Below are 27,195 nucleotides of genomic sequence, written 5' to 3' on the forward strand. Positions count from 1 at the left end.
CCTGGGTATATCTGGGAGAATAAAGATTCCTTATTGCAGTTGCTTGTTGCGATAAGGAATCTTTATTTTTTTGGTGCTGGCTGCAAATAATAATAAACAGTCCCGGGAAAGGGGGGGGGGGGGGGGGTAAACTGTAATGTGTGGCCAGTTTATGAGTGATGGTTTTGAAATAAGAAAATAAGAATTTACTTACCGATAATTCTATTTCTCATAGTCCGTAGTGGATGCTGGGAACTCCGTAAGGACCATGGGGAATAGCGGCTCCGCAGGAGACTGGGCACAAAAGTAAAGCTTTAGGACTACCTGGTGTGCACTGGCTCCTCCCCCCATGACCCTCCTCCAAGCCTCAGTTAGGATACTGTGCCCGGACGAGCGTACACAATAAGGAAGGATTTATGAATCCCGGGTAAGACTCATACCAGCCACACCGATCACACCGTACAACCTGTGATCTGAATCCAGTTAACAGCATGATAACAGAGGAGCCTCTAGAAAGATGGCTCACAACCACAATAACCCGATTTTTGTAACAATAACTATATACAAGTATTGCAGACAATCCGCACTTGGGATGGGCGCCCAGCATCCACTACGGACTATGAGAAATAGAATTATCGGTAAGTAAATTCTTATTTTCTCTGACGTCCTAGTGGATGCTGGGAACTCCGTAAGGACCATGGGGATTATACCAAAGCTCCCAAACGGGCGGGAGAGTGCGGATGACTCTGCAGCACCGAATGAGAGAACTCCAGGTCCTCCTCAGCCAGGGTATCAAATTTGTAGAATTTAGCAAACGTGTTTGCCCCTGACCAAGTAGCTGCTCGGCAAAGTTGTAAAGCCGAGACCCCTCGGGCAGCCGCCCAAGATGAGCCCCTTTCCGTGTGGAATGGGCTTTTACAGATTTTGGCTGTGGCAGGCCTGCCACAGAATGTGCAAGCTGAATTGTGCTACAAATCCAACGAGCAATAGTCTGCTTAGAAGCAGGAGCACCCAGCTTGTTGGGTGCATACAGGATAAACAGCGAGTCAGATTTCCTGACTCCAGCCGTCCTGGAAACATATATTTTCAGGGCCCTGACTACGTCCAGCAACTTGGAGTCCTCCAAGTCCCTAGTAGCCGCAGGTACCACAATAGGCTGGTTCACGTGAAACGCTGAAAACACCTTAGGGAGAAATTGAGGATGAGTCCTCAATTCCGCCCTGTCTGGAAGATCAGACAAGGGCCTTTACAGGATAAAGCCCCCAATTCTGACACGCGCCTGGCTGAGGCCAGGGCCAACAACATGACCACTTTCCATGTGAGATATTTTAACTCCACAGACTCAAGTGGTTCAAACCAATGTGACTTTAGGAACCCCAAAACTGCATTGAGATCCCAAGGTGCCACTGGAGGCACAAAAGGAGGCTGTATATGCAGTACCCCTTTTACAAAACGTCTGAACTTCAGGAACTGAAGTTAGTTCTTTCTGGAAGAAAATTGACAGGGCCGAAATTTGAACCTTAATGGACCCCAATTTTAGGCACATAGACACTCCTGTTTACAGGAAATGCAGGAATCGACCTAGTTGAAAATTCCTCCATCGGGGCCTTACTGGCCTCGCACCCCGTAACATATTTTCGCCAAATGCGGTGATAATGCTTTGCGGTTACATCCTTCCTGGCTTGATCAGGGTAGGGATGACTTCATCCGGAATGCCTTTTTCCTTCAGGATCCGGCGTTCAACCGCCCTGCCGTTAAACGCAGCCGCGGTAAGTCTCGGAATAGACAGGGTCCTTGCTGGAGCAGGTCCCTTCTTAGAGGTAGAGGCCACGGGTCCTCCGTGAGCATCTCTTGAAGTTCCGGGTACCAAGTCCTTCTTGGCCAATCCGGAGCCACGAGTATAGTTCTTACTCCCCTCCATCTTATAATTCTCAGTACTTTTGGTATGAGAGGAAGAGGAGGGAACACATACACTGACTGGTACACCCACGGTGTTACCAAAGCGTCCACAGCTATTGCCTGAGGGTCCCTTGACCTGGCGCAATACCTGTCCAATTTTTTGTTTAGGCGGGACGCCATCATGTCCACCTTTGGTTTTTCCCAATGGTTTACAATCATGTGGAAGACTTCTGGGTGAAGTCCCCACTCTCCCGGGTGGAGGCCGTGCCTGCTGAGGAAGTCTGCTTCCCAGTTGTCCACTCCCGGAATGAATACTGCTGACAGTGCTATCCCATGATTTTCCGCCCAGCGAAGAATCCTTGCAGCTTCTGTTATTGACTGCTTCTTGTGCCACCCTGTCTGTTTACATGGGTGACTGCCGTGATGTTGTCCGACTGGATCAACACCGGCTGACCTTGAAGCAGAGGTCTTGCTAAGCTGAGAGCATTGTAAATGGCCCTTAGCTCCAGGATATTTATGTGAAATGATGTCTCCAGGCTTGACCATAAGCCCTGGAAATTTCTTCCCTGTGTGACTGCTCCCCAGCCTCGCAGGCTGGCATCCGTGGTCACAAGGACCCAGTCCTGAATGCCGACTCTGCGGCCCTCTAGAAGATGAGCACTCTGCAACCACCACAGGAGGGACACCCTTGTCCTTGGTGACCGGGTTATCCGCTGATGCATCTTAAGATGCGACTCGGACCATTTGTTCAGCAGGTCCCACTGGAAAGTTCTTGCGTGGAATCTGCCGAATGGCTTTGCTTCGTAGGAAGCTACCATTTTTCCCTGAACCCTTGTGCATTGATGCACTGAGACTTGGCTCGGTTTTAGGAGGTTCCTGACTAGCTCGGATAACTCCCTGGCTCTCTCCTCCGGGAGAAACACCTTTTTCTGAACTGTGTCCAGAATCATCTCTAGGAACAGAAGACGAGTCGTCGGAACCATCTGCAATTTTGGAATATTGAGAATCCAATCGTGCTGTCGCAACACTACCTGAGATAGTGCTACACCGACCTCCAACTGTTCCCAGGATCTTACCCTTATCAGGAGATTGTCCAAGTAAGGGATAACTAAAACTCCCTTCCTTCGAAGGAGTATCATCATTTCGGCCATTACCTTGGTAAAGACCCGGGGTGCCGTGGACCATCCAAACGGCAGCGTCTGAAACTGATAGTGACAGTTCTGTACCACAAACCTGAGGTACCCTTGGTGAGAAGGGTAAATTTGGACATGAAGGTAAGCATCCTTGATGTCCAGAGACACCATGTAGTCCCCTTCTCTTGAATTTGAACCTCTGTATGTAAGTGTTCAAAGATTTTAGATTTAAAATCGGTCTCACCGAGCCGTCCGGCTTCGGTACCACAACAGTGTGGAGTAATACCCCTTTCCCTGTTGCAGGAGGGGTACCTTAATTATCACCTGCTGGGAATACAGCTTGTGAATGGCTTCCAACACTGCCTCCCTGTCTGCTTGTAAAGCCCCAGCGTCATGCTGAGGGCTTGGCAGAGGCGGGAGAGGGCTTCTGTTCCTGGGAACTGGCTGATTTCTGCAGCCGTTTCCCTCTCCCTCTGTCACGGGGCAGAAATGAGGAACCTTTTGCCCACGTGCCCTTATGGGAACGAAAGGACTGCGCCTGATAATACGGCGTCTACTTATGTTGAGAGGCGACCTGGGGTAAAAACGTGGATTTCCCAGCTGTTGCCGTGGCCACCAGGTCTGAAAGACCGACCCCAAATAACTCCTCCCCTTTATAAGGCAATACTTCCATATGCCATTTGGAATCCACATCACCTGACCACTGTCGTGTCCATAACCCTCTTCTGGCAGAAATGGACAGCGCACTTACTCTTGATGCCAGTCGGCAAATATCCCGCTGTGCATCACCCATATATAGAAATGCATCTTTTAAATGCTCTACAGGCAATAATATACTGTCCCTATCTAGGGTATCAATATTTTCAGTCAGGGAATCCGACCACGCCAACCCAGCACTGCACATCCAGGCTGAGGCGATTGCTGGTCGCAGTATAACACCAGTATGTGTGTAAATACATTTTAGGATACCCTCCTGCTTTCTATCAGCAGGATCCTTAAGGGCGGCCATCTCAGGAGAGGGTAGAGCCCTTGTTTTGACAAGCGTGTGAGCGCTTTATCCCCCCTAGGGGGTGTTTCCCAACGCACCCTAACCTCTGGCGGGAAAGGATATATGCCAATAACTTTTTAGAAATTATCAGTTTTTTTATCGGGGGAAACCCACGCTTCATCACACACCTCATTTAATTTCTCAGATTCAGGAAAACTACAGGTAGTTTTTCCTCACTGAACATAATACCCCTATTGGTGGTACTCGTATTATCAGAAATGTGTAAAACATTTTCCATTGCCTCAATCATGTAACGTGTGGCCCTACTGGAAGTCATATTTGTCTCTTCACCGTCGACACTGGAGTCAGTATCCGTGTCGGCGTCTGTATTTGCCATCTGAGGTAACGGGCGCTTTAGAGCCCCTGACGGCCTATGAGACGTCTGGACAGGCACAAGCTGAGTAGCCGGCTGTCTCATGTCAATCACTGTCTTTTGTAAAGAGCTGACACTGTCATGTAATTCCTTCCAGTAGTTCATCCACTCAGGTGTCGACCCCCTAGGGGGTGACATCCCTATTACAGGCAATTTGCTCCGCCCCCACATCATTTTCCTCCTCCTACATGTCGACACAAACGTACCGACACACAGCACACACACAGGGAATGCTCTGATAGAGGACAGGACCCCACTAGCCCTTTGGGGAGACAGAGGGAGAGTTTGCCAGCACACACCAGAGCGCTATATATATACAGGGATAACCTTATATAAGTGTTTTTCCCCTTATAGCTGCTGTATTGTTTATACTGCGCCTAATTAGTGCCCCCCTCTCTTTTTTAACCCTTTCTGTAGTGTAGTGACTGCAGGGGAGAGCCAGGGAGCTTCCCTCCAACGGAGCTGTGAGGGAAAATGGCGCCAGTGTGCTGAGGAGATAGGCTCCGCCCCTTTCTCGGCGGCCTTTTCTCCCGTTTTTCAGTGTAATCTGGCAGGGGTTAAAATTCATCCATATAGCCCTGGGGGCTATATGTGATGTATTTTCGCCAGCCAAGGTGTTTTTATTGCTGCTCAGGGCGCCCCCCCCTAGCGCTCTGCACCCTCAGTGACCGAAGTGTGAAGTGTGCTGAGGAGCAATGGCGCACAGCTGCAGTGCTGTGCGCTACCTTGGTGAAGACAGGATGTCTTCTGCCGCCGATTTTCCGGACCTCTTCTTGCTTCTGGCTCTGTAAGGGGGCCGGCGGCGCGGCTCTGGGACCGGACTCCATGGCTGGGCCTGTGTTCGATCCCTCTGGAGCTAATGGTGTCCAGTAGCCTAAGAAGCCCAATCCACTCTGCACGCAGGTGAGTTCGCTTCTTCTCCCCTTAGTCCCTCGATGCAGTGAGCCTGTTGCCAGCAGGTCTCACTGAAAATAAAAAACCTAAAACTAAACCTTTTCACTAAGTAGCTCAGGAGTGCCCCTAGTGTGCACCCTTCTCGTTCGGGCACAAAAATCTAACTGAGGCTTGGAGGAGGGTCATGGGGGGAGGAGCCAGTGCATACCAGGTAGTCCTAAAGCTTTACTTTTGTGCCCAGTCTCCTGCGGAGCCGCTATTCCCCATGGTCCTTACGGAGTTCCCAGCATCCACTAGGACGTCAGAGAAATGTCTAACCATTGTCATTTCAAATTCAGAAGTTGATGTACTTATACAACCTTAAATTGACAATAATTACCTTGAATGATTTATATCTCTCTGAATTCATCACTTCTACAACTCTTTGACATTTCCCATCTTCAAGGATCTCCTAAACAATTAGCACATATTAATTCAAATGAGATATACAATATACATACATTTACTTGTTTATCTACTATACTAGATTTATTACGCTTTTACCAGAATCATTGTTTATTTTATATGATTATCTCTGTTCAGTGGCGTAAATTCATCCCCGTTGCCCGGAGGCAAGATAAATATTAGGGGCCCCCCATACATACATATATATATATATATATATATATATATATATATATATATATTATATACAATGTATATGTAGTGTTCTGAAAAAAAAAGTATATATATATATAAATATCTATCTATCTATCTATCTATCTATCTATCTATATATATTTCATTGTCATTTATTTTAAATCACACATTTCTTAGCAGTCATGTCCAGGATTAAAACCCATAACCTCTTACATGGAAGGCAGACGCCTTACTGATAGGGCTTGCATAGCAAGCCTGCAGCGTCTGACTATATGAAGCTACTACCGGTAGTTAGAATTGTCATTTCAAAACCATTGCAACTAGGTAGATCTATGAAGTATACTGCCACATACTGCATAGCTCTGCTCAGTCACTCACAATGCTGACTATTTCTCTGACAATTATTTTGCAAGTGTCATACCCAGGATTAGGACCCACAACCTATTACACTGAAAGTAGGCACCTTCAGAGCCGGCCATAGGCATAGGCAAACTAGGCAATTGCCTAGGGCATTTGATATGCCTAGGGGCATCAGCAGCTTCTGCTGATTAAAATAATATGCGGCATGCCTATATTCTGTGTGTAGCATTTCATATGCAGATACAGCCACAGTCTCACACAGTATATAGGCATGCTGCATATCATTTTAATCAGCAGAAGCTGCTTGTGTATCCTAGCCACATAGCAATGCAAATAAGATGCATTTTCATTAAACAGAAGGTGCCAGATGTTAGCATTGAGGCAATATTTATGAGGACACATCTGTATCCAAGCAGAGGCAGAGGTCACAGTGTTAGTGGCAGTGTGATTACTGGGTGCATGTGAGTTTGTTGGTTGTGCAGTAGTGTTCGGAATATGTGTAAGGAGCATTATGTGTGTCATGTAAAAATGCATTAATAATGTGCAACATGTGTAAGGGTCACTATGCGTGTCATTCTGTTTATAAGGGCATTAATAATGTGCGGCATATGTGTAAAAGAGTACTACTGTATGTGTGACATTATGTGTATAGGGGCACTAATAATGTGCAGCAAATGTGTAGGGGGCACTATGTGTGTCATTATGTGTATAAGGGCATTAATGATGTGCGGTTTATGTGTAAGGGACATTATGTGTAAAAGGCCATTAATAAAGGTTGTCATAATGTGTAAGGCGCATTATGTTTATAAGAACATTAATAATGTGTCTCATATGTGTAAGGGGCATTACTGTGTGGAATTATGTGTATAAATGCATTACTAATGTGTGGCATTATGTGTATAAGGTGCTCTACTATGTGGCGTTGCGTATAGAAAGGGCACTACTGTGTCGTCTAATGTGAATAAAGAGCAATAGGGTGTGATGTAATGTGAATAAGGAGCAATTCAGTGTGATGTAATGTGAATAAGGGGCTCTACTGTGAGTAGTAACGTTTATAAGGTAAAGTGATACTACTGTGGGATGTAATATGAATTATGAACACTATCGCAAGATCAAATGTGAATTTAGTTGCAGTACTGTGTGGCGTAATTGGGGTTACTATTGTGTGGCTATGCCCCTTGCCAGCAAAAACACACCCCTTCTTGGGCTGTGCGCCAAATGTTCAAACTGTTCCTATTTAAAATATAGGGGGTACAAACACCAAAATAAGGACTGCTACGGGTGAGGGGTGATGGTGCTGGGAAAGAGGTGCAAGGTCAGAGGCGGAACCAGCGGTGGTGCTAGGGGGCACCAGCCAAAATCTTGCCTAGGGCATCATATTGGTTAGGGCCGGCTCTGGGCACCTTACTGATAGAGCTATTTGCTCTTGTATAGAAAGCATGAAAATTCTTACTATGAGAAGAAACTTGTAATTGTCAGAGAAGTAACTTCATATAGTTAGAATTCTCACACTTCTTATACAAGAGTAAATAGCTCCATTAGGAAGGTGATACATTGTGGGTTCTAATCCTTGGTATAAAACTTGTATAATGTGCATCTAAAATAAAGAGGGTGTGACTTTTAAGGTGCAGTTGCAGTGGTGCAAGTGGGCGGGTATGGGTGGGTATGGCGTACCCTTAAGAATTTAGCCGTGGATACACCGTACCCACCACCGCCGGGCAGCCGCTCCCTCCCTCCCTCCGCTGCTGCTCACACCACACTGATGCGAGGGGAGGAGAGCACAGCATGTACCTCTCCTGCCCCTCAGTGTCTACCGTCAATTCAGCACCGACCCGTGAGCCAATCAGAGCTCGCTGACCGGCAGCCAAAGCTCCTGATTGGCTGCCGGACCATCAGCTTTGATTTGCTCACAGATAGGCGCCTAATTGAAGGTAGACAACGTGACCTGCATCGCTGCCGGAAACTTCGCTCTCCTCTCCTCACACACAGGAACATGTTGCAGCAGCGCGGTAAGCAGGAGGGGGGGGGGGGGGGCATGTGTACCTAGCAATGGGGGCATATCTGGCACTGCGGGAACACGTGTATCTGGCACTTAGGGGCATTTCTGTATCTGGCACTGGGGGCATCTCTGTATCTGGCACTGGGGCATATCTGGCACTGTGGGGGCATTTCTGCATCTGGCACTGGGGGCATATCTGGCACTGGGGGCATTTCTGTATCTGGCATTGGGGGCCTATCTGGCACTGGGGGCATATCTGGCACTGCGGGGACATGTGTATCTGGCACTGGGGGCATTTCTGTATCTGGCACTGTGGGCATTTCTGTATATGGCACTGGGGGCATATCTGGCACTGGGAGCATATCTGGCACTGAGGGCATTTCTGTATCTGGCACTGGGGGCATATCTGGCACTGGGGGCATCTCTGTATCTGGAACTGGGGGCATATCTGGCACTGGGAGCATATCTGGCACTGTGGGGGCATTTATGTATCTGACACTGGGGGCATATCTGGCACTGGGGGCATTTCTGTATCTGGCACTGAGGGCATATCTGAAACTGTGGGGGCATTTCTGTATCTGGCACTGGGGGGCAATGTATTTCTGACACAGTGGGGGTATTTGTGTATCTGGCACTGTGAGGCAATTTATATCTGGCACTCTGGGGGCATATGTGTATCTGGCACTGTGGGGCAATTTGTATCTGGCTCTGTGAGGCAATGTATATCTGGCACTCTGGGGGCATTTGTGTATCTGGCACAATGAGGCAACGTGTATCTGGCACTGTGGGGCAATGTATATCTGGCACTGTGGGGCAATGTATAGCTGGCACTGTGGGGCAACTTGGCCACACCCATTTTTGGCACGCGCACACAGTACCTATAAGACATTTTTTCTACTTGCACCATTGTGCAGGAGCTAGTGGGGGAAGCAATAGCGGTGACTATCAATTAACTTAATTGAATGGTGTTGCTGAACACACGGAACTGGAGGAGAGGTGCCCCCCTTTAGAGCAGGAGCCCGGCGGCAGCCGCCTCCATTACCTCCCACAGTTACGCCTCTGTCTCTGTTCTGTGTAGAACAGCTCTGTATGGGACTTGCATTTAACTCTACATGAACTCCAATTTCTATAGTACTACACCTTGTTTCTCATTGTCATCACTAATATCTAATACACCTTGGGGCATATTTATTAATATCCCGCAAAATCTAAGCATCTCTAAGATGTAACAAGGAAGGACCACAGCAAATATCTCTGATATCTGCCTCCCGTTTGCAATATGTCTCGCCGCTCCTGCATTTTACATGTACATTCCCACTTTAGCCAAACATAAATACTCTACCTCTTACCTCAATTATATATTTCATCTCATCCACCAAAAGGGGCAGGCCTTCCAAGTCCTTCATTGTTAGTATAGGGATCTGAAGTGATTTTAGTACAGAAGATGCTCTTAGAAATGCCACACGAGGTCCTTTATTTTGTAAAAACTCATAATTTTCTGCCAAAATATCAAAAGCATCCTAAAAAAAAAGATACAAAGAAAAATGTATACAACATAACTAAATAAATGTGTACTAAAAATAAACTTGCTTGATTAGGTTAACTCCTTCAGATGAAGATTTTGGAGGCATTTAGAGCTCTACAGTTAATTAGCTAATTGCTGTAGTTTGAAGGTTCTTCTAATGTCTTGTGTATTAGAAATAAAATTAATAACTAGGCCCAGGACATATAAATAAAAATAGGTAAAACTGTATCAAACTAATGCTGTTCATAATCTAGTAATTTATTCTATATGTTAATAAAGATATCACTAAGAAATGGAAAATGGTGGTTTACTAAAACACCAATATGAGTGCAATAAATTTAATTGTACTTCCATAAAAATATCACATTTAGGCCCAAATGTATTAAGCCTTAAAAAGTGATAAAGTGGAGACGGATAAAGGGGGATATTCAGAGTTGTTGGCAAAACAAAAAAAGTTAGCAATTAGGAAAAACCATGCTGCACGCAGTGTCGGACTGGGGTATGAAGGGCCCACCGGGGGAATGCAGTGGTAGGGGCCCATGTTTAGGGGTGTGGCCATTCTCCAGAGGGAGTGTGTCATGTCCAGCCTTTACAGAGGCTTGGCTAACCGTTAGAGAGTGCATGGTCTGGGTCCCTTGATATATTTATATAGTAAATACTGCTAGTGCATGCATGATAATGTACCAGATTAATAACAGCAATGCACTGTAGAAAGTACAACATAGTCCTGTGCAGTATAAGGTAACACATGTAATGTATAATTCAAGTGCACAGTCTGGAACTTTGATCCCTAGAGGGGAAGGTGGTGCCCCCCAGGCAGTGAGGCCCACCGGTGATTTCCCCTGTGCCCCTGTGGGCCAGTCCAACACTAGCTGCACTGCAGGTGGGGCACATATAACATGTGTAGGGAGATTTAAATTTGGGTGGGTTATATTGTTTCTGTGCAGGGTAAATACTGGCTGCTTTATTTTTACACTGCAATTTAGATTTCAGTTTGAACACACCCCACCTAAATCTAATTCGCTCTGCACAGGTTACATCTGCTCCACCTGCAGTGCAACATGGTTTTACCCATTAGTGTGTGTTTTTGATTTGCGAACAACTCTGAATAACCCCCAAAGAGAGATAAATGACCCCAATAAGCTTCCTAACTGCCATGTCAAAGGCGGTGTTTGAAAAACAGGATTTTAATACCTACCAGTAAATCCTTTTCTCCCAGTCCGTAGAGGATGCTGGGGTCCACTTCAGTACCATGGGGTATAGATGGTTCCGCAGGAGCCATGGGCACGTTAAGACTTTTCCAGAGTGTGAACTGGCTCCTCCCTCTATGCCCCTCTTCCAGACCTCATTATAGGAACTGTGCCCAGGGAGATGGACATTTGGAGGAAAGGAGTTACTTTAAAGTTACAGTGAGATTCACACCAGCTCACACTTCAACCATGCAGCACAACATGGCATTCAACATAACACATGCCAACGGCATGAACTATTGCAGCAACATGCTGAAAATAATTTTAACACAACACCTGTGTTACTACAACAAACTAACCACTGCAGGTAAAGTACGCACTGGGTCGGGTGCCCAGCATCCTCTACAGACTAGGAGAAAAGGATTTACCGGTAGGTATTAAAATCCTGTTTTCTCAATAGTCCTAGAGGATGCTGGGGTCCACTTCAGTACCATGGGGTTATACCAAAGCTCCAGTACGGGCGGGAGAGTGCGGATGACCCTGCAGAAACGATTGACCAAACTTGAGGTCCTCATCGGCCAAGGTGTCAAACTTGTAAAACTTTGCAAACGTGTTTGCCCCTGACCAAGTAGCTGCTCGGCAAAGTTGTAACGCCGAGACCCCCCGGGCAGCCGGCCAGGATGAGCCCACCTTTCTAGTAGAATGGGCATTCACCGAATTCGGTACCGGCAATCCTGCTGTGGAATGAGCGAGCTGAATCGTAGCTCTGATCCAGCGCGCAATGGTCTGCTTAGAAGCAGGACACCCAATCTTGTTGGGAGCATACAGGATAAACAGAGCCTCTGTTTTCCGTATCCGAGCTGTTCTTGCGACATACATTTTCAAAGCTCTGACCACATCCAGAGACTTTGATGCAGCGAAGGTGTCAGTAGTCACTGGCACCACAATAGGTTGGTTTATATGGAACGAGGAAACCACCTTTGGAAGAAATTTCTGACGAGTTCTCAACTCAGCCCTATCTTCATGGAAGATTAAGTAAGGGCTCTTGTGAGACAAGGCCCCTAACTCAGACACCCTCCTTGCGGATGCCAAGGCCAACAGCATGACCACTTTCCAAGTGAGAAACTTCAACCCTATCTCCTGTAGAGGTTCAAACCAATCCGATTGAAGGAACTGCAACACCATGTTAAGATCCCATGGTGCCACAGGGGGCACAAATGGAGGTTGGATGTGCAGAACCCCTTTCACGAACGTCTGAACTTCTGGAAGGGAGGCCAATTGTTTCTGAAAGAAAACTGATAAGGCCGAAATCTGGACCTTGATTGAACCCAATCGTAGGCCCGCATCCACACCCACCTGTAGAAAATGGAGAAGACGTCCTAACTGAAACTCTTCAGTTGGAGCCTTCTTGGATTCACACCAAGACATATATTTTCTCCAAATATGGTGGTAATGCTTAGACGTTACTCCTTTCCTGGCCTGAATAAGTGTGGGAATTACTTCTTTTGGAATACCCTTTCGGGCTAGGATCCGGCGCTCAACAGCCATGCCGTCAAACGTAGCCGTGGTAAGTCCTGATACACGCACGGCCCCTGCTGCAGCAGGTCCTCGCGAAGAGGAAGAGGCCGAGGATCTTTTAAGAGTAACTCCTGTAGATCTGGATACCAAGCCCTCTTTGGCCAGTCTGGGATAATAAGGATCGCTCGAACCCTTGTTCTTCTTATGATCTTGAGAACTTTTGGTATCAGTGGAAGTGGAGGGAAGACATACACCGACCGAAACACCCACTGGGTCACTAGTGCATCCACTGCTATTGCTTGAGGGTCTCTCGACCTGGAACAATATCTCTGAAGCTTCTTGTTGAGACAAGATACCATCATGTCTACTTGAGGAACTCCCCAAAGACCTGTCACCTCTGCGAAGACTTCTTGGTGGAGGCCCCATTCTCCTGGATGGAGATCGTGTCTGCTGAGGAAGTCTGCTTCCCAGTTGTCCACCCCCGGAATGAAGATTGCCGACAGAGCTCTTGCATGTCTTTCTGCCCAGAGGAGGATCTTTGTCACCTCTGCCATTGCCGCTCTGCTGTTCATTCCGCCCTGACGGTTTATGTACGCTACTGCTGTTACATTGTCCGACTGGATCTGTACGGGTTGATCTTGTAGAAGATGCACCGCTTGTAGAAGGCCGTTGTAAATGGCTCTCATCTCCAGAACGTTTATGTGAAGACAGGTTTCCTGACTTGACCATCTTCCTTGGAAGCTTTCCCCCTGTATGACTGCTCCCCAGCCTCGGAGACTTGCATCCGTGGTTACTAGGACCCAGTCCTGAATCCCAAACCTGCATACCTCTAGGAGGTGAGAACTGTGTAGCCACCACAGGAGCGAAATTCTGGCTTTGGATGACAGGATTATCCTCTGATGCATGTCTGGCATGGAAATGGACAAACTGTATGGCCTCGTAGGCCGCTATCATCTTTCCCAACAACCAAATGCATTGATGAATCGACACCCTTGTTGGTTTCAGAATTTGTTTGACCATTCTCTGGATTTCCTAAGCCTTTTCTACTGGAAGAAAAACCCTCTGTACTTCTGTGTCCAGTATCATCCCCAGAAAGGACAATCTTGTCGTCGGTTCCAATTGTGACTTTGGAAAATGTATGATTCAACCATGTTGTTGAAGTACTGTCAGGGAGAGTGCAATGTTCTGCACCAACCTTTCCCTGCTGGACCTCGCTTTTATCAGGAGATCATCCAGGTCAGGAATTATATTGACTCCTTGCAGTCGAAGGAGGACCATCATCTCCGCCATCACCTTGGTGAATACCCTCGGTGCCGTGGGGAGTCCGAACGGCAACATCTGGAACCGGTAATGACAATCCTGTACTGCGAATCTCAGATAAGCTTGATGAGGAGGATAAATGGGAACATGTAAGTAGGCATCTTTTATGTCCACTGACACCATGAAGTCCCCTTCCTCCAGACTGGAAATCACTGCCCTCAGAGATTCCATCTTGAACTTGAACCTTTGCAGGTAGAGATTCAGTGTCTTCAGGTTTAGAATCGGTCTGACCGAGCCGTTCGGCTTCGGAACCACGAGGAGGCTTGAATAAACCCTTCTCCTTGTTGTGACAAGGGAACCAGGACAATGACTTGATGCTGACACAACTTTTGTATTGCTGCAGCTACTACTTCCCTTTCTGGGATAGAAGATGGTATGGCCGATTTGAAAAACCGGCATGGGGGAATGTCTTGAAACTCCAGTTTATACCCATGGGATACTATTTGTAAAATCCACGGGTCCAGGCCAGATTGAATCCAAATCTGACTGAAAAGTTTCAGACGTGCCCCCACCTGAGCGGACTCCCTCAAGGGAGCCCCAGCGTCATGCTGAAGATTTGGCAGAAGCAGAGGTTGATTTCTGCTCCTGTGATCCTGGAGAAGCTGCAGACTTTTTTCCTTTTCCCCTTCCTTTACCCGCAAAGAAGGGGGAACCTTTTTGTATTTATTGGGCCGAAAGGACTGCATCTGAGAGTGATGTGTCTTTTTTGCCGGCGCAGGAGCATTAGGCAAAAATATCGACTTACCTGTGGTAGTCGCAGAAACTAAGGCATCCAGCCCATCTCCAAACAAGGCCTCTCCTTTATACGGGAGAGCCTCCATATTCCTTTTGGAATCTGCGTCAGCATTTCATTGGCGAATCCACAATGCCCGTCATGCTGATATCGCCATGGTAGTGGCTCTTGATCCCAAGAGACCAATATATTTCATGGCTTCTAGCATGTACGCAGCAGCGTCCTTGATATGACCTAACTTTAGGAGACTCTCGTCTCTATCTATTGTGTCAATGTCTGAGGAAAGGTTTTCTGACCACTTTCCAATAGCACTACTCACCCACGCACAGGCAATGGTAGGCCTGAGTAGCGTCCCATTGGCCACATAAAGAGATTTCAACGTAGTCTCCAACTTGCGGTCTGCTGGCTCCTTAAGTGGAGCCGTCCCAGGCGCAGGGAGAATCACCTTTTTTGTTAACCGTGACAGGGCACTGTCTAAAACGGGGGGTGACTCCCACCTTTTCCTGTCTTCTGCAGGGAAAGGGTAAACTATCTGAATCCGTTTTGGAATCTGAAATTTATTTTCCGGATTTGCCCAGACTCCCTCAAAGAGAGTGTTCAGCTCATGAGATGTAGGGAAAGTTACGCTACTTTTCTTTTCTTTATAAAAGTAAGCCTTCTCCTGTGGTAAAGGAGGGCCTCCGTAACCTCTAACACCTCTTTTATAGCAACAATTATGTATTGAATGTTTTTCGCTAATTTTGGATCTATTCCCCTGGAATCACTAGTGTCGACACAGGAGTAAGAGTCCATGTCGGTATCAGTTTGTACTACATGTGCAAATGACCTTTTATGTGACCCAGAGGGGTCCCCTGTGGATGAAAAGGCAGAACTATTAAAAATCACATCTTCGACTGATTTTCTCCAGCTTTCTGCATGAGACTCAGACTTATCCAATCTCTTACTGATATGATTCACCCTATCACGTAATTCTTTCACCCATTAAGGCTCATAGTGTGCCGGCAGCGCCACCACATTACAACTCTGTGTCCCAAACATGGCTCCCTCAGGGGAAGAGCTCCCTGCCTCAGACATACACGTGTACAATCACACCACAGACACTCCGAGGCTTATAGGGGACAGAACCACAGTAATATCTGTCAGAGGGACACAGAAAGGGATTTGCCAGCTCACAACTCAGCGCCCCTGACAGAAAAATCGCTGCCTGTAGCGCTTATAATGTCAAATCACATAAATTGAGCACAATTTACACCTTTCCCCCCCTTTAATACACCCTGATACCTGATTCAGAAGTGGAGGAGGACCAGCGTTTCTTCCCCTGCAGCTTGCATAGGAGAAAATGGCGCTGAGCAGTGTGCTGACTGACTGAGGAGGAAGCCCCGCCCCTTGTAATGGTGCATTTCCCCTCAGAAAACCTGAGGTTTTTTTTATACTGGCGGGGGTGTAGGATTGTGCCATGGCATAATATGCTACTATTTTGCCAGTTAGAGTAGGTTTTCATGCTGCCCAGGGCACCCCCCGGCACCCTGCACCCTGCTGTGCGCTGTGTATGGGTAGCATGGCCGCGCAGTGTTCCCGCTCGCTGCACGGTACCTTGAGCCGCCATGATGACCGGTTCTAATACTCACGCGTCTTCTGACTTCTGGCTCTGTTAGGGGGGTGACGGCATGCTGTGGGAGTGAGCGCATAGCCGCAGCTAGTGTTCAGTACCCTTCAGGAGCTAATGGTGTCCTGTCAGCAAGAAGCAGAGCCATGAAACTATTCAGGAAGTTGGTTCCTACTTCTTCCCCCTAAGTCCCACGAAGCAGGGAGACTGTTGCCAGCAGTCTCCCTGAAAATAAAAAACCTAACATAAAGTCTTTCAGTGAAACTCAGTAGAGCTCCACTGGAGTGCGACCAGTCTGCCTGGGCACATTTTCTAAACTGAGGTCTGGAGGAGGGGCATAGAGGGAGGAGCCAGTTCACACTCTGGAAAAGTCTTAAAGTGCCCATGGCTCCTGCGGAACCATCTATACCCCATGGTACTGAAGTGGACCCCAGCATCCTCTAGGACGTATGAGAAATGACAGCTGAGGCAGACTGCGGTGAGAGGAGAAAAAAAAAATGAGCAGCGTGGGGGAGCAACGGGTAGCGTCGGGCAGCGGAGAGGAGACCAGTAACCGCGGAGATAACACAGGGAATGCAGAGAAAAGCAAGATACTGCAGTGGGGGAGGTTAGTACATACCGCCCTTCATCTGTCCTTACTTTATCACTTTTTAAGGCGTAATACATTTGGGCCTGTATACATTAAAAACAAAGAGACATAATCACATTACACCAACATACAGTAACTACAGTATATTACGGAGATATTAAAGAGGACATTAAAAAAACAAATATTAATACTACCAATTAGATGATTAAATGATAAGTGGGTGTGGCTGTGATGACAAGAGTCAGGACACCATGCCTACTGTGCGATTGTTTCTGGGACCACCCCTCCAGAATCCCAAAAGGCTGGCATCTATGCATTAATGTAAGCATTGAGCTGTGTGGGTTCAGTATAGTAATTCAACATGCATTATGTCAACAGTTATGATGTCAATATGGCCATTGTGTTGACAATGGTCATGTCGACGTGTTCATCAAGCCAGCGTTGACCATGTTCATGATCAGAATGTAGACTATGTGGTTTTCAGGTAAGTCTATACACAACCTTAATACTGCCCATAATGCTACCCTAAGCCTAATGCTAATGTCGACATTTTCATATATTGTCATTCTGTCCATGTTGATATTTTCAAGGTGTTGACATTTATGATGTCACATTTTAACCTGGTCTACATCATAACTGTTAAAATTCTGGTATCGACATTGTGAATGTCAAAATTGTCAATATCTACAATATAACTGTATACTAACCATATAAGTTATGAGCTTGATGTCACTGCATACCAGCTGTATAAGCCATGAGTCTGATGTCACTGCATACCAGCTGTATAAGTTATGAGTCTAATGTCACTGCATACCAGCTGTATAAGCTAGGAGTCTGATGTCACTGCATACCAGCTGTATAAGTTATGAGTCTGATGTCACTGCAGATCAGCTGTATAAGCTATGAGTCTGATGTCACTGCATACCAGCTGTATAAGTTATGAGTCTGATGTCACTACATACCAGCTGTATAAGCTATGAGTCTGATGTCACTGCATACCAGCTGCATAAGCTATGAGTCTAATGTCACTGCATACCATCTGTATGAGCTATGAGTCTGATGTCACTGCATACCAGCTGTATAAGTTATGAGTCTGATGTCACTGCATACCAGCTGTATAAGTTATGAGTCTGATGTCACTGCATATCAGCTGTATAAGCTATGAGTCTGATGTCACTGCATACCAGCTGTATAAGTTATGAGTCTGATGTCACTGCATATCAGCTGTATAAGCTATGAGTCTGATGTCACTGCATACCAGCAATATAAGCTATGAGTCTGATGTCACTGCATACCAGCTGCATAAGTTATGAGTCTAATGTCACTGCATACCAGCTGTATGAGCTATGAGTTTGATGTCATTGCATACCAGCTGTATAAGCCATGAGTCTGATGTCACTGCATACCAGCTGTATAAGTTGAGTTTGATGTCACTACATACCAGCTGTTTAAGCCATGAGTCTGATGTCACTGCATACCAGCTGTATAAGCCATTAGCTTGATGTCTCTGCATACCAGCTGTATAAGCCATGAGTCTGATGTCACTGCATACCAGCTGTATAAGCCATTAGCTTGATGTCTCTGCATACCAGCTGTATAAGCCATGAGTCTGATGTCTCTGCATACCAGTTGTATAAGCTATGAATCTGATGTCACTGCATAACAGCTGTATAAACTATGAGTTTGATGTCACTGCATACCAGCTGTATAAGCCATGAGTTTGATGTCACTGCATACCAGTTGTATAAGTTATGAGTTTGATGTCATTGCATACCAGGTGTATAAGCTATGAGTTTAATGCCAAACAAGCTCTATAAGCTTGAGTCTGATGTCACTGCATACCAGCTGTATAAGTTATGAGTTTGATGTCACTGCATGCCAGCTATATAAACTATCAGTTTTGATGTCATTGCATCAGTGTTCATTAGGAAAAGTTGTGTATGATAGACATTAGGGGAGATATACCAAGCCTTCTAAAGAGATGTTCCCCGAAGCAACCAATCAGACTCTAGCTATCATTTATCTAATACATTTAGAATATGATAGCTAGAAGTTTATTGGTTGCTATCAGCAAATTCTTTCCTTGTCCTCTTTAGAAGATTGAATACATCTTTCCCTAAGTATAAGAGGTAACCTAGGATATCTGTGAGCTGTATAAAACCACTATGCCTGCAGCGCCTCTTCCTTGACACGTTACCAATACTCCTCAATAGGTTATAATATCTTTATAATTTACATCATGTGGTGCATTACCCCATATTCAGTGTATTTGATTTTGCAAATAAGAATTAAACTTGAATAGCATTGACTTCCAAAGCAAATTAGATTCCAAATATTTCCTAACAATAATCAGTTATTTCAAACAGTTTACATGTTATTTATCATTCCTGCGTTATCCTATGGTGTGAAGTTGCAAGTAACAGAGCAGCAGCAGAATGTCAGGGTAACAGATCAAATTATTATTACCGCGTGTGACCTTTCATATTTCAGACATATGTCACATGAATGTACGATACCCAGAGGTCACCTTATGAATCATTGTCTTACAGGTGAAGGGAAGGGTAACAATTTTTTACTCCTGCAATTTGTCAATTTTCACAGGGGTAATGTTAATCTAGGCTTTCTTTAGGCATCCTTCATTTCTTTGTCCAGAGGGCACGCTATTTTAGAAATAGATTTCCGAAAAATAGAGCCACAATAAAACAGCATTGCCAAATCAATGCTCAGTTTATATGTATCCAGCGTGTTGAACTAGCAGTTATACATGACAATCACATTGCATCTTATGCTCTAAAAATGAGTTCAGATGTAATATGTTTGTCTGTATAATGAGACGAGCAGAAAATGCATGACAGCTTCCCTACAGCTGAAAAGTAAAACTACAACATATTTTATTTGTAATCAGATATATACGGTATATTTACAATATTAACAGTTTTTTATATAGTGCAGCAAATTCCATTACAATTGGTACAGTATATATTTATTTTTACAAAAATATACTATTAGTTACTGTACAGATGATTAAAGAATAAGCACAATAATTTATCTGGAATCTAAGGGGGGTATTCAGTTAGGTCCGTTTTTTTCGCCTAGGCGAAAAAACTATTTTTTTTGCTATTTTTCAGGGCGAATGAGGATTCATCCTATTCAATAGCAGGGCCGTTTTTTTCGGGTGGTCTTCAGTATGCCGACTGACGGGATCCCGGTGCACAGTATACCGGCGCCGGAATCCCGACAGCCGGCATACCGACACTTATTCTCCCTCGTGGGGGTCCACGACCCCCCTGGAGGGAGAATAAAATAGCGTGGCGCGCGTAGCGTGGCGAGCACAGCGAGCCCGCAAGGGGCTCATTTGCGCTTGCCACACTGTCGGTAAGCCTGCGGTCGGGCTCCCGGCGCTGATATGCTGGTCGCCGAGAGCCCGACCGCCGGCATACCATACTGAACCCGTTTTTTTCGGGTAAGTGAAAAATTCAGCAGGAGCGAAAAACATGTGGATCGGTGAATCTACGTGTTTTCCCACCTGTGCCGGTGAAAACACTGCCCATTTTTGCAGATTTTAAGGAAATTTTCACCATTAGCTTTTCACTTAAAATAAAAAGGCAAAAACAGCAATTGGGGAGGGGCAGGAGGGGGGGTGGGAATTCAATAGCTCCAAAATGATCAGAGCTAATTGAATATCTCCCTAATAAGTGCAGTAAATGCAATAAAATGTGTTATTAAATTCATAAGTTAAGCATGATTTAGAATGTCACCACAAGATACCAACATGCTCTGAATTTTTACATTCAGGATGTCAACATGGACACAATGTTGACATTTGACAAGTTGACATACACAATGGGGTCACAAACAGAATGTCAACACTGTGAATGATGACAGACAGAATGTCACTTATGATTTTAGAGTTAGGGTTAGGCTGCATTTAGAATTAGAGTTAGGCTGCGGTTAGCAATAGGGGATGGGGAAGGGTTTAGGCTTATCTGAAAAGTCAACAGAAACATGCAATTTTGAAATGTAGACTGTCAAAATTTACATTGTCAACATTCTGGTAATGGACAAGTTGACATTCTGTCTATGTCTGTATTCATAATATGTCAAAATTCTTGCATTGACATTTTGAATGTCAATTTATTTATACCACACCCTTATTAAACAGTAGATTTCTGTTAACCAGCAAGTTAGGGCTGGCCATTAAACATTGAAGGTATAATGGCAGTATTAGATAGTTTTGAGATCCATCATTGATGGTACAGAGTGCCCCTGATGTTTTTTTTTTCTCCTCATAGTTAGTGCCAGCAGATGGAGGCTAGCTCCGCCCCCTGATGCACCCACAAAAACTTGCCCCCAGGTTCTGATTGGCACACGGGTCAGTCAGTGAAAGAGCAGGGATGACCAAAATTGAGTGACACCATCAAGGATCTTCCATTGCATAGTTTTCGACCACAGATGGTCATTCACAGTGTCACCAGAGACTTAACAACAGTACCCAATGTCAAACTGCAGCAACGAAGGCAAATAAGGTATTAGGGTGCATTAAACTGGGAATTCGAGACAAGGGATGAAAGTGTAATCCTAACATTATATAAATCGTTGGTACACCCACATCTTGAATATTGTGTACAATTCTGGGCACCTCACTATAAAAAAGATATCTTACAACTTGAAAGGGTTCAGAGGCGAGAAACAAAATTGATAAAGGGGTTAGAGGCAATGAATTATGAGGAAAGGCTTACTAGGTTAAATATGTTTACACTTGAAAAAAGGCATCTAAGAGGAGACATTATTAATATTTATAAATAAAGGGACACTACATGGAGCTAACAGGAGATTTGTTTATTGAGAGATCTCTACACAGGATCTGAGGTTAGAGGAAAGGAAATTTAATACCAAGCGAAGGAGGGGGTTCTTCACAGTAAGGGCAGTAAGGATCTGGAATTCTGTGCCAGAAAAGGTAGTAATGGAGGACTCAGTCAGTAAGTAAAACTGGTTAGATAAATTTCTAACTGAAAAAGATATTTAAGGATATAGCATCTAAAATGAATATACAGTATTTTAGATAAAGTATGCATTCTAGTTGTCAACTAGACTAAAAACTAACTCCACTTGAGCCATTATGGGTAAATCTATGATCAAACATAAAGGTTGAACTCGATGGACAACTTGTCTTTTTTCAGCCTCACTATGGCCCTCATTCCGAGTTGATCGGTCGCAAGGCGAATTTAGCAGAGTTACACACGCTAAGCCGCCGCCTACTGGGAGTGAATCTTAGCTTCTTAAAATTGCGACCGATGTATTCGCAATATTGCGATTACTAACTACTTAGCAGTTTCAGAGTAGCTTCAAACTTACTCTGCCTGTGCGATCAGTTCAGTGCTTGTCGTTCCTGTTTGACGTCACAAACACACCCAGCGTTCGCCCAGGCACTCCCACCGTTTCTCCGGCCACTCCTGCGTTTTTTCCGGAAACGGTAGCGTTTTCAGCCACACGCCCCTGAAACGCCGTGTTTCCGCCCAGTAACACCCATTTCCTGTCAATCACATTACGATCGCCGGAGCGATGAAAAAGCCGTGAGTAAAATTACTTTCTACATAGCAAAGTTACTTGGCGCAGTCGCAGTGCGAACATTGCGCATGCGTACTAAGCGGATTTTCATTGCGATGCGATGAAAAATACCGAGCGAACAACTCGGAATGAGGGCCTATTTATGTTACTAACTACAGTATGTTAACATTGATGGTAACCATAATTGATGATTATACCGATGGCCACCATTTGACACTAATATAAGTTGCAAATTGTTAATAAACCTAATAACACACTTGAACTTTGGTGATTCCCATTGACTACATTTTTCCAGTATGGTTTCTTCACTCACAGGTAAAGCAAAACCTATGGGGGCCCCATAGAAAAATCCCACCACCACCACCACCGTTCAGTATTTAGAGTGGGACACATAGTCACAGCCACCAGCCCTGAGAACCGTTTAACTACAACCATATTATTAGGCTGATTTATTTATGATTCACAGTCTACTTAGATATTACTTTATATCATACGCTATTAGGAAGACTTTATCATTTTAAAAATATATATTTAATTTATAATACTAATTTTATGCTAATCACCATGCACTTAATTATATATGTTATCTAAGTAGACAGATAGTGCATACATTAAATCATTTACGAGCAGGGCCCTCTTCCCTCATGTGCCTTTACGTCTCTTACTTACCCTATCTTCTTTTCAGTACTACCTTTGATGGCACCAAATCCCTTGGTTTTCTGCCACCCTGATACTTATTTCAGTGCAGTTTACTGACGCAGCTATGTTTATATACCCTGTTCTTGTCCTATATTGCATTGAATTGTAAATCACTGTCTTTATGTTTTGCTTATTTGTTTACTCTGTAATTGGGCGCTGCGGATCCCATGTGGCGCCATATAACTAAAGGATAATAATAATAATGATAATAATGATAATAATAATTTGTAACCATAATGACTAAACTGCTAATGAATTTGCATATTTTCATGCAAGGATAGACATGGTTTTCTATTTTGCCTAGATGTATTGCTGCATTGCTTTGTAGAACTAATGTGTGGTGTTTTTGGACTTATATGACCAATGATGTTAAACCAAGGTAACTGGCATGCTGTGCTTATAGTTTCAGCTTTTTATCCTCTATCTTTCTTTTACTAACAAATTATATATGACCTTAAGAATCTTTAAAGGAAAAGGAGGAAACTGGTAATACTGTACTCTACATTTTACCAGAGCTGCAGTAAAATTTCTGGGTAATACAGGAAAGGGTATTCTACACCTTTTGCATAAATGTATCAGTTCTTACACAGAGACTGACAAAATATAAATATTAATGGTGGCATGCATTAATATAGGGGGAATGCAATAGGGTGTAAGAATCAGAAAGTGAGAGATTTTGGGAGAAATGTTTTTTTTTAAGTGGCAATCATTTACTTGGCAAAACCAGGTTGATTTTCCCATGTAAATTATTGCCCCTTTAAAAAAAAAAAAAGATCAACTCTCCCAAAATCTCTCACTTTCTGATTCTCACACCCTATTACATTTCCCCCATAGTGTTAAATGTAGCAGTTGTTAGTCACCATATATAAATCCGTATAGAGGGCCTTATTCAGCACGCATCCCTAATGCAATGTGATCACATTTTCCAGACTTTTGGGCCACTGGCCAAGGAAATTTGATCGCATCGCAGAGTTGCGAATGCCTCTCCCTGATTGACAGGCAGTGTCTGTCAGAGGTGGCGACACAGCATTGCGGGGTGTGGCAACAAAAAAAAGGTGGGTCTGGGAAGTTTTCAGGGTGGTCGTGTGACGTCACATGCAGCCGCTGCAAAACAAAACATGGCGGCTGTGCAACTGCCTTCGTAGCCAGGCTATGCAGGCAGCGGTGGACCCTAGTTGCTGTGATCGCTATCTAATTATGATGTAATCGCAATTAGATTGCGATCAAAGTACAGGGAGGCACTTAGCATGCTGGCCGGCCTTACCCTGTGCTGGGCGGCCCCCTAGTATGCAATCGTATGCCATTGCAGTTTTGCTAAAATAACAAAACTGCTGCTGTAGCTGATAAAGGTCCAGAGCTACATTTTAATTACAACCAAATTCAACAGGAATGTGAATATTTGTAATTAAAAATTTTGTTCCAAAATATCTCAAAAGTGTTATCTAAAATAAAACAAATAATGAACCATAAATCAAACACAAACATCAAACATAAAATCAATACAGGTAACCACATAAGTGTATACAAAACCCACTTTAAAGCATTTATTAATAAGGATAACATTTCTCATTTGCAGCAGATAAAAAATTCTAAAAACAAATTAATCAAAACAATATAAACAAATTGCATCAAACAATATAAGTTTGCTATGAAAATGTCTTTTAGGATTCTATTAACAATAGTTGCAATCAATGTATCAATAGAAGCTTGCTCATTAAAAAAAAAATAGATTTCAATTCAAATAAATCCTCCACTGTAATTTTGAGGGACCAATGGTGTATTGAAATGAGTCAAATTACAGTCATTAGAAGTTATTTAATATTGCAAATGTAAAAGATAATTACAACTCAGGTATGGTAATAATGAGCCACCTAGCCAGAGCTTGCAGGTCTATTTATACACAGTGCTTAATTTGTCTTGCATTGCACAGGAGAAAACAGGCAAATACCCAGTGATGGGCTGGGAACATGAGGCCTGGGGGACAAACACTAACAATGAGCCCATGGTTGTGATGAAAATCTTAAAACATGGTTTGTCTAAAGTGGGTATGGTGCAATGTAGACAATGAAATATAAATATGTTAAAGATTTATAGTTAAATATATCACAGCCTTGTCTGACCTTCAATGCAAAGTTTGTACATAGCAATCTTGTCATTTGAACAGGGAATATTACTGCATTGCCCTGTTCAACAATTGGAAAACAGTTAAATGTATCAATCTAAGCGTGAATATGGCCAAAACGTTTCACCCTGCTTGAATCGTGAAGCAGTTATTTTACCGTCTGTCGGGATCCTGGAGGTCATAATACCGCCGCCGGAATCCCGATATCCATGGGAATCCCGGAGGTCGAAATCCCAACCAAGACCCGAATCCACACTCGGGGGGTGGTCTACACCCCTCCCCCCCCCCCCCCCCCGAGGGGGAATAAATTACTGTGGCTCCATGAGAACTAGTGTGTATAACAGTGAGTACGGCTGTACCTTGTATGGGGATGCGGTCAAGATCCCGCTGGACGGAATCCCGGCAGTCAAAATACTGACACCGGGACCTCGACCGACACAATCCCGACATATTCTCCCTATGTGGGTGTCCGCGAATATATCTGTGCCCGCAAGGGGCTGCTTTGCGTTCGGTGGGATTTTGTACTGATCCCCTTGTATGACATCAATAAACCACTCCACTGATTGAGAATCTAGGCTGTCCATCTCAGGGCATTCGCTGTTGTGTAGTATTACATTTCTGTACATATAATTTCTGAATAAAATATCCAAGTGATATAGAGCAACAAACTTGTGTGATTAAAAAAAAAAAATACAGTAGTTGTCAAAAAGGATTTACAAAATATAAGAAGATACTGTTTTACAGATAGAAAAGAAAACTGATCTACCTGAACAAGTGGACACAGTAATCTGTAATGTAATGGAAAACAGAGGCAGTGGCCATGATAGAGGATTAAGCTGCTGTAACCTTTTTGCTGAGGTCCAGAAGCCAGGCAGCAAGGCTTTATCAGATGTTACATAGTGAGCTGATGTGATGCAGCCAGGCTCAGTCTACTAAGCTGCACAAAAGCATTAGGATGTATGGCAAGATACGTGGGGTTAATAAAACTTACAGAAAGATTTTTCGATATATATACCATCTACTGCTATCCTGTCATTACCCAGTATTAAATGGTTATTGAATGAGTTGAACTAGTAAAATACGTGGTCTATTACAAAATACACCTATGTGATTAGACGATCAGCACTTCACACATGGATGTGTGGATCTGCTCTCTATTCTTGGGAATCGCCTCTATAAAATAGCAGCTTGGCTTGGTTTCTGGGTGGATGGAGCAAATTAAAGTGTAAACATCACCGTAAGAGTCCAAACTCTCACCAATGTAGAACTAAAACCTTCATTCAATAAAAAGTTTCAGATTCTCCCCTTACTACATTGCTTGGTTTAGCATTATTTGTGGCTTAAATCAGTTCTAGTAACTAGAAGACATCAGGGCTACATATATCACATGTGTGACTTTAGAGTGGGAAATGTAGCCCATCAGAGTACGTGAGTATGCCATGACACAGTGGTAAGCATTGCCAGTCCACTCTCTACCTGCTGTTCTAAGCATGCACGGGAGTCTGTACAGCAAACAATATTCAGCTAGGAGTCACTGTGCATGAGCTGACATGGCCATGTCAAGCCAGGGCTGAGAAGGGGCATGGCGTGCTGGTGCAGTGTCTGAGCTGCCAAGAAACAAAATGCACAACACCACCACCATAACTTATACATAATAACAAGCCTTGAAGAAGAGACACTGGAGGTCTCAAACGCATTGGCCCTACTTACCTGCACCATTTGGACTACACACCGCTGAACCCTGGACAACATCCCATCTGTTTTAAGCCTAGGAGACTATGCAGGGTATACCGGATACTCTGCATTCTGCAACACCTGCGGCTCCTCCTATCCACTTGGGGTATTATCCAGTTTTTATGAACATTTATGAGTGCCACCTTTTTAATTTCTATATGTTTAAGTATGCTTTTTTTCCTAAATATGCAAAATATCTCTTTGAATTTCTGTGCTAATCCAATTTCCCCACCTTGTAGGTATTAAGAATATTAAGAATATCCCAAG

General features: G+C 44.3%; 1 protein-coding gene across 1 annotated transcript in view; it reads right to left on the reverse strand.

Moving 5' to 3' along the window:
• DNTT (DNA nucleotidylexotransferase) overlaps positions 1-27,195 on the reverse strand; it is a 1,050,501-nt gene that overhangs the window by 727,790 nt on the left and 295,516 nt on the right. The window contains exons 4-5 of the mRNA XM_063962018.1: positions 9,674-9,844; positions 5,706-5,777 (exon numbers count right to left, since the gene is read on the reverse strand). Of these exons, the coding sequence (XP_063818088.1) occupies positions 5,706-5,777; positions 9,674-9,844 (243 nt within the window). The remainder of the gene's footprint in view (positions 1-5,705; positions 5,778-9,673; positions 9,845-27,195) is intronic.

Source organism: Pseudophryne corroboree, chromosome 3, assembly GCF_028390025.1.
Source record: "Pseudophryne corroboree isolate aPseCor3 chromosome 3, aPseCor3.hap2, whole genome shotgun sequence".
Classification (NCBI taxonomy): domain Eukaryota; kingdom Metazoa; phylum Chordata; class Amphibia; order Anura; family Myobatrachidae; genus Pseudophryne; species Pseudophryne corroboree.